This window comes from Lactuca serriola, chromosome 3 (assembly GCF_051521515.1).
Source record: "Lactuca serriola cultivar US96UC23 chromosome 3, Lser_US96UC23_V15, whole genome shotgun sequence".
Lineage (NCBI taxonomy): Eukaryota > Viridiplantae > Streptophyta > Magnoliopsida > Asterales > Asteraceae > Lactuca > Lactuca serriola.
In genome coordinates, this window is record NC_136410.1 from 201477810 (window position 1) to 201493592 (window position 15783).

At 36.2% G+C, this 15783-nt stretch overlaps 1 protein-coding gene across 1 annotated transcript; it reads left to right on the forward strand.

Moving 5' to 3' along the window:
- Window positions 1-4935: 4935 nt before the first annotated feature.
- Window positions 4936-5670, forward strand: LOC145093513 (small ribosomal subunit protein eS28x). Its single transcript, XM_079031654.1, has 2 exons — window positions 4936-5064; window positions 5306-5670. The coding sequence occupies exon 2, from the start codon at window positions 5316-5318 to the stop codon at window positions 5511-5513; it is 198 nt and encodes a 65-aa protein (XP_078887780.1). The 5' UTR covers window positions 4936-5064; window positions 5306-5315; the 3' UTR covers window positions 5514-5670.
- The last annotated feature ends 10113 nt before the right edge of the window (window positions 5671-15783 follow it).

A 15783-nucleotide genomic window follows, 5' to 3' on the forward strand; every position in this document is an offset into this window, starting at 1 on the left:
GGGTAGGAACTCGGCGAGTTGGAAGAACAACTCGGCGAGTTGGATGAAGATTGCCTGGTACTCGGCGAGTCTGTCCTTGGACTCGGCGAGTCAGGTCGCGAAGCCCCAAACCCTTCGAGTTGAGACTCGAATCAGTGAGTCGGGTGGAGACTCAGCGAGTTGGACAGGTCAGGACTCGGAAATCGTTGGACTCGGCAAGTCATGTCGCGAATGGAAGGACCCTGAGTATATGAACTCGGCGAGTCAGTAAGTGGACTCGGCGAGTAGGGTTGACCTGGAAAGGTTGACTTTGACCAAGACTTTGACTTAGACCAGAATTGACTTGGTTAACTGTTGGGGGTCAGTTAGACTAAGTGTTGCATTGATATTGATAGCTCGGGAAGCTAGTAGAGAAGGAGTTCAGTGAGTGGTCGAGCAGCAGCTAGTGGGATCATCAGCAAGTTCAGCCAGTGCAAGTGAGTTTCCCTTTGTGTGAATGGGTCTACTAAGGCTACAATGCCGGCCCATGTAGTTATGAGTAGAAGACCCGGGGGTTAGCCCCAGGCACAGTGTGCTAGTATGATATTCAGGACGAGGTCCAATGATAGCGGGCGGGTGCCCAAGGATTGGTTTCTATGATAGTTTATACTTGTTGTCTGTGTGATACATGTAGGGAGGTGAGTGTGGGCGAGGTCCCGTATCTCACCGATAGCAGAGTGTAGATGGTGTTCCACATCTCATTAGCAGCAGAGTAGGGGCGAGGCCCAAGTTAGGGAAGGAGTGAGTGTGGGCTGGGCCTGTATCTCACTATCAGTAGGAGCATGGACGGGGTTCCAAGACTCATTAGTAGCAGGACAAGGGCGAGGCCCAGGATAGGTGAGGCCTTAGGACATGATCCATTGTATATGTTTAGCTTATGTTTTGCAGTATGATTACGTGCTATTATATGTTAGCGGGCGAGGCCCTATGACAGGCGAGGCCTAAGTGAAACATATCTGTATCCGAGCGGGGCTCGAAGCCAGGCGAGGCCTGGAGCGGCGGGGTCGTGGTAGTGGGCGAGGCCCGAGGTAGGGGGCGAGACCCAGAATAGCGGGCGTGGCCCAGTATGTGCAGTATGTGGTTATGCATGGTATGTGGTAGGGTGGGGAACTCACTAAGCTTCGTGCTTACGGTTTTCAGTTTTGGTTTCAGGTACTTCCGGTAGCGGAGGGAGGAGCTCGGGGTGATCGCATGGCACACACCATAGATTAGACAGCCTGGGAATGTTTACTCTGATGACGAATATGTATTTTGGAAACTAATACTCTGCTTATGTTTTGAAATGATGAAATTGCTTTAAGTAATGTTTTATTAAAAGAAATTTTCAGTCTTAAATTTTGGGACGTTACAAGTTGGTATCAGAGCCTTGGTTTGAGGGATTCGGACATGCTCTCGGATGTGTCTAAACTCAAACCAAGGAATTGGTATAGAAGTTTTCAAAATGAAAAGACAGTTTTGTAAAAAGAGAGTTTTGGGAAAGAAAGCAGTTTTAGAAAAGCAAAAATAATTCAGAAAGAAAAGAACTTTGAAAAGAGAAAAATGGGTGTGGTGCATGCAATCAGCCGAGCTCAAGTAAGTACCCCAAAATACCCGTACAAGTCTATGTTATGGTTATCAGATAATAGAACAGTATGCTAGAATAGGACTAAAGATCTAGGGATGATGCCTTATGTGCCTGTTATTTGTGCTTTTGAGCTGCATGATAGTGTTGATTAGACAGTAGTAGGATAGCATGTTTAGGTTATGCCTGAGTTTATGAGTTTGTGTTGCATGCTAGTTCAGATTCTTGCTATGTGGATATGATTGCTTGAGTATGTTATGGTTAGATTTTCCCTTGTCCGAATGCTGCTTGCTTTGTGCATTGTGGGATTCTGAGTGATGGGAGTTAGCCATTAGGTGGATACGACACGCCACATGTGATCAGGGTTGAATAATCTCAGAGTGTTGGACTTGGTTCTATTGCGCAGCTCTTGTTTGAGTCCAACCGTTGTAGGAACGAGTCTTTTACTTGAAGGATTGTCTGAGCCACGTCGCATGTGATGGTGTCCATGTGATGGCTAATTGGCATCACAAGGGGACCTTCAGCAGCTGAGGATTGGACATGTTTATTGAAGTTAACCAAAAAATAATCATCGTCTTTAAAATTTTAACGAAAATGAACATGTTTTTAGCAAAATTAATAATTTTATTTATTGTTATTTAGAAAATATTATGTTTAATTCTTTTATATAAACCTCTTTAAAAATCATATCATCATAATAATCTTTATATTTGATTTGCATATGATTAAACTAAATAAATTTTTTGTTTAGATTTATTTTTAAATATTGTATAGTTAGTTTTAGTTTATTGCAGCAGTCTGTAGAGGTTAAATAACAAAAATACTTCTTATTACAGGTTGCAACCGTTTGGTCCACCTCTTCTAGTGCAGATGTGGTCTACAGACTTCAACCGTTTTCGCTTCGAAAAAATAAACATCACCTTAGTTAGTAGCCACAATTGTTAAGGTATACTAATCGTTCAAGCTACTATGATAGCTTTAGAATGTTGTTTTCTTTTAGTGTCAGGATATCAAATGCAAAAAGTCGTATGTTGAGGCATTAACAATTAAAAAACATGTTTCGGATTCAGTTTAGTAAATTAAAAAAACGGTTTCAATTCAAAAACTGATCTTTTAATTTTATAAATCCGGTTTTAAATTGTTAGATCAGATAATACCTATTGGATTTTAAAAACCAGTTTAATTTTATTTTTCAGATCTTTTTAAGAAAGTGGTCCAGTTTGTATACTTCCATCTCTATATACAGGGGTGTTTATTCGGATGAATATGATCCGATCCAATCAAGTAAATCTAAACAGATCTCGGTTTTTAGAAAATAGATCTGAATAGTCCAAACTAAATTCTAATCCGATCAAATCCAACCAAATTATAATTTGGTTGGATCAGCTTTTACAATTCGTTTTTTAAGAGGCGATACACACACACACACACACACACACACATATATATATATATATATATATATATATATATATATATATATATATATACAACTTAAATATTAGTCTTAAAAAGTATATAAAAAGAACTTTTTAATTACGAATTATAATTTATAAACAACTATTAAGAAAAATTTATTATAGTTTAATATTTCATTGACAAGAAACTTTTGATAAGTACTTATTTAAGTGTTATATTGGATGAAAGTTTCTAATAATTACAAAAAATAGTTTAGTAAATTTATAAATGATTAAAGATATATATTAAAAATAAACAATAAGTTTTTATTCATTTTTTTTGGTTTTTATTTTATAAACCAAAACCAATTTAAAATCTAAAATAATAATTCAGTTTAACCAAAAATCAATCCAGAAATCCATATCAACGAACTAAATAATTCAATCCAAATTATTTAGACAATTCAATTTTATCCGAAGAGTTTCTAGGGAAAATGACTTGCGATGATAATTACCTTTTTGTCTTGTTCACATTTAGGTAATTTTAATTTTTTTGTACACATTTGACAATTTAACTTGGTAAATGTGTTCACATATTACCATTGTCAGCTGCTATAGCAGGTGGCAATGGTAATATGTGAACACATTTACCAAGTTAAATAGTCAAAGGTGTATAAAAAGAAAACTATCTAAATGTGAATAATTTTTTTTTACAAATTTCTTAAGAAGTGTATAATTTCTTACAAAGTTTTTATGATATTTTTTTCTTATAGGTTTTTCTATTATAATGTTTTAAACTTTGCTTATAATTTTTTTAAACTTTTTTATACTTTCATATAACTTTAATATAAGTGTTTTCAAACCAAATATTTTATAAATATTTAAAATTTTTCCTACAAGTTTTTAACTTTTTTTTACATTTTCATACATTTTTTTTAAAAATTTCATAAATTTATTTCTAAACTTTCTTTTACAACATTTTTAAAATGATTCCCTAATTTTGTATAACAATTTAATATTTTGTATAACATTTTAAATACTTTTGTTAAATACTAGTTTAAAACGTTGTATTAAAAAAATTAAAAGTTTATCAACTTCTAATTAAAAATATTAAAAAGTTGGAATAAAATTAAAACATTTATATTATATAATTTCTTTTGTTTTTTTATTTGCTAAGTAATATATTTTTTTTCTTTTTAGAAAACACCCTCTATACTTTTGGTTACATATTTAATTTATTTAATTTAAAAATATTGTATATGCTTAAAAACAAACAAAAACAAACGAAAAGAATTATAAGAGGCTATGTATTAAATATTTCACGAAATAAAAACATATTTATTAATTAAAAAGTAATTTTAAAAATGATCAATATTTAATTAATATTTAGAAAATTATAGATATTTTAAAAATAACGTTTGCAAAAAAATAATACAAACAAAATAAAAATAAAATCGTTATTAAAAGTGGGGAAAAAGACTTATCAGAATAATTAACTTTTTGTTTTTTTTCACATTTAGACAAATTTCTCTTTTTGTACACATTATTTTAACTATTTAATTTTTTAATTTGTTCACATATTACCATTTTCACTTGCTATAGCCGGTGACAATAACAATATGTGCACAGATATAATAAATTAAATGGTCTATGGATATAAAAATAAAAAAATTATCCACATTTAAACAAAAAATTAAAGATAATATAGCCGATGATAATTATAATATATAAACACATATAATAAATTAAATGATCAAATATATACATAAATAAAAAAGTTATAAAAAATATAGATTGATTACCCTATAATTTATTTTTTCCCTAAGTTTCTATCTATATACCATAAGCCGAAATGATTTTTATTGCTGGCCCATAACAAACGTATTACGGCATATTTTGGTGGGCCGAAATTTAACTAATACTTTTAGACTTTTACTTTACCTATTTCAAGATTTTAATCATTTCAGCCCAATAGGGTTTGTATTTTCATTCCCCCGTATATAAATTAAATCTTTAGGGTTCTTCGATCACAACTCCTTCAAACTTTGCAAACTTTGCAGCCGCTCTATCGACTCTAACGCACGGCAGGTAATTTTGTTCTCAAGTATCATTTCTAAAAATTCCTCCGTAGACTTAGATTCATGCCAGTATTGATCGATTTCAGTTGCATCTTTATGATATTCGTAGTTGATGTAATCATTCTATTGTTTGCGCTTCAAATTTGAGACTTTTTCTACACCGATTGTACTAATTGAAGATGTACATTGTGTATTCATCGATACAATTCCAATTATCTTATATTTGCTATGATTTCTTTGTGTAATTTCAGCTTCTGAAAGATGGAGTCACAGATCAAGCACGCAGTAGTGGTGAAAGTTATGGGAAGAACTGGATCAAGAGGTCAGGTGACCCAAGTGAGAGTGAAGTTTCTTGATGATCAGAATCGTTTTATCATGAGAAACGTCAAGGGACCCGTCAGAGAAGGTGATGTTCTTACCTTGCTAGAGTCCGAGAGGGAGGCAAGAAGGTTGCGTTGATTTTTTTTTTGACTTATTTTTCATATTCGTAAGCCCTCTTCGTTTTGATTTCGATGTATTGTGAGACTCGGTTTTGAAAGTTGTTTGAGTGAAATGATTTGGTGAATGTTAAGTGTTATTCTATTTGAATTTAGAAGTAAACTTTTGAGTTTTGATATACCTTGTTAGGGTTGCATATTTTGAATGGAGAATTCATCAATTGCCTATAGAAGTTCTTGTGGTATTCTAGATAGCTTTTTTTTATTGGAATGAATAAAACTCATGTAGGTATTTGTTTAGTTGCTTACATTTTTATAAATAAGGATAAAAGCCTATATGTAGATTTTGAGCGACTTGTTGAAAATCTTCTTAGTAGTGGTTGGTTTAAGGAGAAATCTATTGAAATTCCAAGTTAGTTGAATGAGATTACTAAGCATAATCCTAGTGAACATAGTGCTCCAAAACCAATAGAAGGGAACGACTGCAATTCTATGTTTATATCGTTTTTGTTTTATAAATGAAAATGAAAAGTTTGTTTTTGGATGACAATGGCCTTTGCATGAAAATTGCTGATTTGTAGTTTTACTTCAAAATCATCTGGTTTTATAAATGATTTATGTTTACCATTATAGTGTCTTACCCTAAACTACATAAATCATCTTTTTTTGCCTAACTTACAGGCTTTTGTCTGCAAAATCTTTAGAATTTTATTTGATTATCCTTGATTTTATTTATTGTTCTACTTAAATACCTTCAATTTAGATATTGTTTTATTTTAATATGTTTAGTAGGGAAAATATAAAAAAGTAAACTACATAAATCATTTGGTTTTGCCTAACTTACAGGCTTTTGTCTTTGTCCCTATCAAGATTTTTTCACTCGGATAAAGTTTTATTTTGTTTTGATTTCGGTGTTGAAATGACTATTTTGCCTTTTATATATATTTATAAAGTTAGAAGGTTGAATTTTGATAACGGTGGAAGTCCAAAAATTTTGGAAGTTATCAAGTTACAAGGTTGAATTTTAAGAACTTTTGGTGATTACAATGTAAATATGATATAAAATTGCGGAGTATGATGTGGTTAGGTATCTAAGTTTATCTAAAATTGTTAGGTATATTCACTATATATATATATATATATATATATATATATATATATATATATATATATATATATATATATATATATATATATATATATATATATATATATATATATTCATTTGAGACCATTCTAAGTTTGTGAGACCGTGAGACCAAATCTAAAAATAATATTAAAATACAAAATAAATAGAAAAATCCAAAAATTTTTTTTTTAAATATTATTTTCGAAACTTGAATTAACTAAAAAAAAATAAAAAAAAATCCTGTTGTTTTGAAAAATAGGTGAAATATTCTAATAGAATATTACATTGATATATTCTAAAAAAACAATTTTAAAATGCAAAATAAATGGAATAAATCTAAAATTTTTTTTTTTTTAAATATTATTTTCGGAACTTGAATTAACTAAAAAAAATAAAAAAAAATCCTGTTTTTTTTTTTTTTTTTTAAAATACATGAAATATTCTAATAGAATATTACACTCTACATATTCTAAATAATAATTCTAAGATGCAAAATAAATGGAAAAATCCAAAAATTCTTTTTTTAAATATTATTTTCGAAACTTGAATTAACTAAAAAAATAAATAAAATAAAAAAACGCGTCTCACGGTCTCACAAAATTAGGTCGTCTCACATGAACCTATGAACCTATATATATATATATATATATATATATATATATATATATATATATATATATATATATATATATATATATATATATATATATATATACTTGTGTTATTATGAGATATTGGTGGGACCCATCCCCACACCGTACACCCTACACTCTTCCATACTTATTTCTCTTTCCCATTTCCTTCTCCTTCTATATGTTTTCTCTTTTGATTTTCCTTCCCCTTCTACATGTTCACCTTTCATCGACAATGTCCACCTTTACCCATTACAAGATGGTTAGAATTACATTGAATAAAACTATATCAGAGACAACAGGGTAGGTAGATAATAGATTCCTTAAAAAACACTTAATATCGAAACAAAAAGTTACAACTGTTGTCGATTCCTTACACTTTGGTAGCAATCAACAATAAGTTTTCACTAACTTTTGAAAACATGTCTTTTTTAATAAAAGTTATTGCCGAAAATGCTCTTTCTACACTAGATGTTGCCACAGGGAGGATCAACACCAACTTAACAAGTAAATAGACATGATCAAACACTTTATCCTTATTTGATCGCACCATCTCCATAGAGAGTTCTTTAAGATCTTTCGATCCTTGGAATCTATCGTCCTTTTCTAATATCGTAGATGTAATTATCAAGTTTATCACCAAGACGAACTAATTCAACACTTGGAAACTCACTAGGATAAAGTTTTGAAAGTGTGATAATCTTTTGATAAGTGTGATAATCGTTTCTTATCAAAAGATTTAAATTCATCAATAGGGCTCAAGCTAGCCATAGAAACAAGTAAACGCATATTAACTTCGTCAAATCGGTTCTTCAACTCTTGAAGTTGCAAATCAATAATCGCAATAAATACTTCAACTCAAAAATTATGAAGATTTGTGGTGTTCAGTTTATCACGTTTTTTCCTTCCTCTCGAAACATATACATTTTCGATGGAATTTGTTTCACAAAATGCTATGACTAAACTTAAGAGAAGTTCACACCTATTATCTCTTATTTTTTGTAGATGTTGTTTGGTCAATGTCACAAACGACATAGCATTAACTTCGTCTTGATCTTTTCTTTGTAAAACATTATTCAAATATTTTGTCACACCAAAAATTCTTTATCAGTTTATCATGAATATAAAATCAAAAGACTCGAGTGCATTACCAACAACATCTGCTTTTAGTTGACCGTATGAACATGCAGACACCTCTCCAATCTTATCAAGAACCTCACATATCACAGGATATAAGGAAATAACATACATAATCAATATACAGTGGGATCCCTAACGAGTATCCCCCGACCTTCCCAAACTAAGATCTTGATTTAATCCTTTGCCACTTTCAAGTTAAATTTTAAGCTTGAGCTTCTCGCAACATTTCTTTTCTCTTACAAGAAACTCTAATGTCATTTAGTAAGTTTGTAAGTGTCTCAAAAAACCAACCACGGTTTATGTTCTTCGAAACCGCAACAAGTGTTAGTTGAAGTTGATGAGCAAAACAGTGAACACAGTAAGCAGATGTAGTGTTTTTTTAAGATTAGAGTTTTAAGGCCATTAACATCACCCTTATATTTCTAGCTCAATCATATCCCTAACCTCGAATTTTAGATGGACATAACGAATACTCTACAAGCAAAAAGTAAATTGCTTTTTCAAGAGATAAAGTTGTGGTATTAACGACATGTACAAGACCGAGAAACCTTTCAACTATGTCTCCTTTGTTATCTACATACCAGAAGCACATAGACATTTGCTCTTTATGAGTTATATCGGCTGATTCATCTACCAATATGGAAAAATAATCTTCACCAAGTTCTTTAATAATGGATTTAGTTGTTTCTTTTGCACAAGAATTAATGAGATCTTTTTGAATGGAAAGGGATGTCACTTGTATGTTCTTTGGAGCATTGTTCAATGCAACTTTATCACCTTCTTCATTATGTTGTGCTAACCATTCAAAAAGTTCAAGAAAGTCCTCTTTATTACTTGATCCTTGACTTTCATCATGACCCCGAGTTGGCAACCCTTGATGTAAAAGATAAATCATATAGTGTATTGAAGCAAGCAAACAAGTGTGGTATTTTTTTTTGGGATTTTGTAGACTGATGGTCAAAAGCACTTTGTAATGATTTTTTGGGTTTGGTAAGCATCTCAAACTTTTCTCTAGCTTGATTATGAATATTATTAATAGATCTAACATATTTATCAAACCTATTTGATATATTCCAACTTTTTAATTCGTTCATAACAAAAGCATCTCTACCTTTTCCATTGAATTCATCCTTTTTCCTGAATAAGTGACATATAAAACAAAATGTTGCATCTTTTTCAATACTATATTCAAGTCATTTATGTTTATCAAACCAAGTAGGTATAAAGCGACACATATAGCCTCCAAAATATGTTTGAGGAAACTGATGACTACGCGGTTGGCAATGACCTATTTGCATATATTCTCTCTTTGCTGCATCTTGGACGTTGGGATGATAATCAATGATATTCTTGCTCAAGTTAGGATCATGTTGGTGATTTGTTATCATCAATGTTATTTAAGTGTAATAGGATTACTTTGTTGACTAAAAATGATCTTGATAAATATTAAACAAGTAAGGAAGGTGTGGAGTACACACTTGTTTACGTTTGATCAAGTATCAAAGTATGTTGTCATTTAGGGGCGAAGCCCCTGAACAAACGGGGGTCCGGGGGCAGCGCCCCTGGGAGCGGGGTCCAAGGGGCAGAGCCCCTCGCTGGGGTCGAGCTGCCAGGTCAGCGCGGAGAATTTTTATTTGGGTTATATTGTTGTATTAAAAATACATCAGAAAATCCAAATTTTGAATATTTGACCCGGTTTTGACTTTGCATTAATCCTTATACAAAACCCGGATTTATAACAGTTTTTACTGTTGAGAAAAACTGTTATATGACAGTTTTGACAGTTTTTCAGATAAGGAAGGTTTATAATCAATTTTAGTCACTTTTCTGGTACTCACGAAAATTACACCATCTCATTCTCTCTGATTTTATCTGAGTCTTATCCAATTGAGGGTTTGGGAGTACCACCCAAATACTTCGATTTGAAAGTGATTATCACGATTCTCAGATTTCCAAGTGCCACTAAATCATATTTCTAACAGATCACGTGGAAGTGTAGTTACATCAAATTGACTTTCTTTCTCCCTAGATGGAAATTTGGTGCTACCATATGTGATATTATTGGGCGTCGAGGAAAAACCATCGTGAGTTTTGGTTTCTTTTGAGCATCGAGCCATTGACAAACCGATCTAATGTCCTAAGTTTCTTCTTGCATTTTGATAAATCATTTTCATAATCATTCATTGTTATCATTAAAATAAATTTAACCTAAGTAGGCTTACACAGTTAATAATCTAGAAAAAAAAACCAATACGAGAATATATTATATTTATACCGACCAAAATTAAATTAATAATATAAGCGAGTGGTATTTAATCATTTTCATAATCATTCATTTTATGTTTTAACAAAGAAAATGAACGACACATTCACTAAGAATTACAAACACATGTATTTTCTTTATCATTTTTTATCAGTATTTTAATAGTGACACATATCTAACACAATAACCAACAAAGTAACTTCATTATTTCTTTATACATTAACAACCACACACAAGTGAACAAAGAATCAATTCAAAATTCATAGAGAAGCCAACATGAGAATTAAGATCCATTGCTTAGACCGATAAAGTCCGTTAAAAATTCATAACTTTGTCATCCGATGTCCGTTTTCGTTTGTCTTTATATTGTTGAGTTCTTATTAATGAGATATTCAATTTTTATTTAGATTGTGTCGGGTAAAAAACGATCAATCTAAAATTCGATTTTCTGGTTGTGCACTACTATGTCAAATCTTTAAAAAATCATAACTTCCTCGTACGAAGTCAGATTTGGATGTTCTTTTTGTGTACGTTCTCAGTTTAACGTATACGTTTAGATCACTAAGACTAAAAATCAATTTATCAAAAATTCACTTTTTACGTTACGTGGAGCCGTGCCGGTTTTGTTGCAAAACTTTGACGGGTCATAACTTCTTCGTTATAAGTCGGATTTCAATGTTTTTTTATTTGTACGAAATCATTGTGACATATAATATACTTTGGTTAAGATTATTTATTCTAAATAATCTTCTGTCAAAAAGTAATTTTTAATGTTTATTGTCTCTAAATTGACTAGCCCGAATCTGCGGGCGTTACAAACTCCTTAAAACCTGTAACGTCCCAAGATTCAAGACTAAAAATTTCTTTTAATAAAGTACCACTTAAAGTAAAATCATCATTTCAAAACATAAACAGAGTATTAGTTTTCAAAACACATGTTCATTATCAGAGTAAAACATTCCCAGGCTAACTAATCTATGGTGTGTGCCATGCGATCATCCCGAGCTCCATCATCCGCTACCGGAAGTACCTGAAAACAAAATTGAAAACCGTAAGCACGAAGCTTAGTGAGTTCCCCACCTTACCACATACCATGCAAACATATAACAACCAATGTTCAGCTAGGAGTTACGGGCCTTGCCCACACTCGGGAAGATACGGGCCCTGCCCACACTTCGCTATCTGGGAGATACGGGCCTTGCCCACACTCGTGAAGATACGGGCCCTGCCCACACTTCGCTATATGGGAGATACGGGCCCTGCCCACACTCGTGAAGATACGGGCCCTGCCCACACTTCGCTATCTGGGAGATACGGGCCTAGCCCACACTCCAACCTCGGAGAGATACGGGCCCTGCCCACACTCAACCGCTAACCCATAACATACAAGTATCACACATACAACAAGTATAAGCAACTCTATCATATTAACACATATATCATACTTGACTAAACCCAGAGATACGGGCTCGGCCCACACTCTAGTACTAGCATCTCGTCTACACGGGTCGGCCTTGGTGCCTTAGACCCGTTCCTACTGGAAAGGAAACTCACCTGATACTGCTGAACTGCTGCTGCTAACCCCTTTGACCGCTACCTGACCACTGACTCCGAACTGCTGCTCCGCTAGCTCCCCGAGCTACCAATATCAACATAACACTTAGTCTAATTGACCTTCAAAGGTCAACCAAGCCAACTCTGGTCAAAGTCAACGTCCTGGTCAAAGTCAATCTTCCAGGTCAACCCTACTCGTCGAGTCACCCTACTGACTCGCCGAGTTCATAAGTCCAGAGTCTTTCCACTCGCGACTCTACTCGCCGAGTCTACTGATTCCCGATTCCTGTCCTGTCCAACTCACTGAGTCCTGGCTCGACTCGCTGACTCGAGACTTAACTCGAAGGGTTTGGAACCACGCGACCTGACTCACCGAGTCTAAAAACAGACTCGTCGAGCACACGGTAATCTTCATCCAACTCGCCGAGTTGTTCATCCAACTCGTCGAGTTCATGCATGAACTCCAAACTGTAGATCTACCCTTCCCAAGCCTATTCCCCACGTAAAGTTGCAAACTTTACGTGTAGAGAGGGAGATCTAGGCAAAATGCACTAATAACTAGGGTTTAAGACCAAGAGGCTCCAAAATCCACCCAATGGCTGATACTTTACGGGATTCTAAACCAACACAAGCATGGATCTGAGGTAGCAACCTCAGATCCGAACCTCAAGCTTGAAATTGATCTTAGGCATGGCTTAAAAGCCCCAAAACTCATAACCAAAGAAGATCTAAAGGAGGGAAACGAATTGATACCTTCCAATGCTCTGAAATGTTCCCCAAACTTCAGATCCAAAGCCACTCTTTGATGCTTCAAAGATTCCCACTTCTTCTTCTTCTTCTAAATCACTCAAAAATGGCCAAAAGCATGAATCATCACAATGGGGGCTTAGGGTGCGGCGTTCTGGGTGTGAGAGACAGTAAAGGAGCCCTAGGAAGAGGATTGAGACGTTTAAATAGGCTCCAAGCCCCGGATTTAGGGTTTTCCTCGCACAGACCAGACTCGCCGAGTCCACATGGCCGACTCGCCGAGTTGGTCACTTACTCCTCGACCCGGATCCCGCTCCGACTCGCCGAGTCCTTCCTTGGACTCGCCGAGTCCCTCCTAAATTTAGGGTTTCCTTTACTTTCGTGGCTTTCAAAATCTTGGGTGTTACAACTCTCCCCCACTTAAATTGAACTTCGTCCTCAAAGTTTACCATGGCCCACCGCCTGCGATCTGCCTCCAATACCCAACACCAGCCGCCTACCTGCGCTGGTCTTCCACCTGGTCATTCTGACTAACATCAAGCTCGCGGGTAAACCTTGGGTCGAACCTGACCCTGAACAACTTAGAAACAGAACTTACTCAACCGATAATCCTTCTGGTACTCACCGAGTACTGCACTGAACCCGCAGAGGTTCTCCACTACTTTCCTTGCGCAATTTCCTTGCCTTCCCCAAGGCAAAGCCTCATAACCGACTTTTCCTCTGACACTGTGAAGGCCCTATCCTTCACTAACTCCATCACCCCCGCTATTCCCAGAGCGGGTCATCACCGTCTGTCACCACTGACACTGCTCTCCGACAGAACTTGGTGCCTAGCACCCCTCGACCAACTATCCTACCAGCACTTGCATTCCAACACAAATACTAATACTGTCCAAAACTCTGAAACTATCCAAACACTGAACTGCCTGCAATACTGAACATGCCTGAAACTTTGAACTAACTGAAACACTGAGCTGCCTGAATCACTGAACTGACTGAGACATTGAGCTGCCTGAAACACTGAACTAACTAAAACACTGAACTGACTGAAACACTGAGCTGCCTGAAACACTGAACTGACTGAAACACTGAGCTGCCTGAAACACTGAACTGCCTGAAACACTGAGCTCCAACTCAACTGTGGAGCCAAAGGACTCCTCACTTAGTCGCTCCCACGACTTCTGAACGAAATCTTTCTCTGAAACTAGTTTCCACTAGTTATCCTGTCACTGTGGCTCTAACAATCTTCCGATCCAACCGATCGGGTCCAAACGTCACATCCTGACATCATCAATTCCACGACTAACAACACGATGGCTCCCAGACTGACGGTAGCCCTTAACATACCCGAACCCCAACGGTCCACTGCTACTCTGATCTCATAACTGATGTGACGACCTATAGCCAAATTGCTGACTTAGCCATAACTGAACCATTTGGGAAATCCGAAATCTAACCCGTGGATTCCCATATCCTCACTGCTGCACCCGCGGACTTACAACTCTCTAATACCATCTGGCTGCTAATGGATGCTACGGCTACCCCCCGCAGACTTACAACACCACTACTACTATCCGACTACTAGTGAATGCTACGGCTACCCCCGCAGACTTACAACACTTCCACTACTATCCCGAGGGCATCCTGACTATCCCTAGTCTCGCTAGTGATTCCTCCTCCTGATTTCTCAAAACCAGCCCTCAGTCTTTGAATATTGCATCATCCTCGACATCTTATATCCTTAATATACTTAGCGCTTCGTCGAGGAACTCTTCGGCTTGGTTCCCAAACCAACCGTCTACCAATCCGGATACAAGAAGCTATTGTTGGGAAGTTTCCAAACTCCCAACTCCTGAATTTACACAACCCTGCATGCTGACTCTGACACTGGCTACTAATACGAAAACATCTCTTGCTAACCGCTCTCAGGATCCTCATTCCGATTCACTTGAGCCCCTACAGGTGATCCTTCAATCCTGGATTCTCAACCAGCTTTCGACCATCTTGTTCGCACGCGCTAACTGGTGGGGAGTTTCTCAAACTCCCAACCCTGAATCCTTAGTCCATCAAACGCTGAACTACTCCTTTTCCTTCTCGGAGGCCACATACTCGCTCTGGGTATGCGTGCTCTTACCTGGGCACACTCGGAGGATTCTCCCCCACTTCGATCCTGCTTACCCCTTGTTGCTCGATACTCAAAAGAGATCCCGATCTTTGCTGCCATTCCATGATCATTCTTCTAAGGAACCCAAGCCTGCCATAGCTAGGGATCTAACCAATCCGTCTCTAACACTATGCCACTCCGAACTAGCGAGACGTACCAAATCCTTCCCAAGCATGCTACAGTTACTGCATCCTTCGAAACCTTCTTCAATAGAGCACATCCCCTAACTACCATACAATATCCAAGGTATGCAGATGGCATATAACTCGATCACAATCAACCAATCAAAATAAAATACTTTTACCGCTAATGATGCAGAACCATAACAATGAAATCATGCACAAATAAAAGAACTGAAAATGGGAAATTGCATACCTGCAACGTCCGACGTTGCTCGCGCCTCCAAGGGCGTCATCTGAAAAGCCCTGCTCCCTGCTGCAGGTGTCTCTACCCGGCCCTGACGGCCATCTGCGATCCTCAAAGTTGCAGGGGCGGGTGCCATCACCCGTCCCGCCGAAGACAAACTGGGGCACTGGGCCTTCTTGTGGCCCCGCTGGTTGCAATGAAAACATATCAAGTCTGGTCCCTGCGCGGCGGTAGCAGTACAATCCCTGCTGAAATGACCAGTCCGACCGCACTTGAAGCAGCTAGACTCACCACCGC

Bases quoted from the DNA above. Each gene is read 5' to 3' on its own strand.
- LOC145093513 (XM_079031654.1), top strand. From the start codon at position 5,316: ATGGAGTCACAGATCAAGCACGCAGTAGTGGTGAAAGTTATGGGAAGA.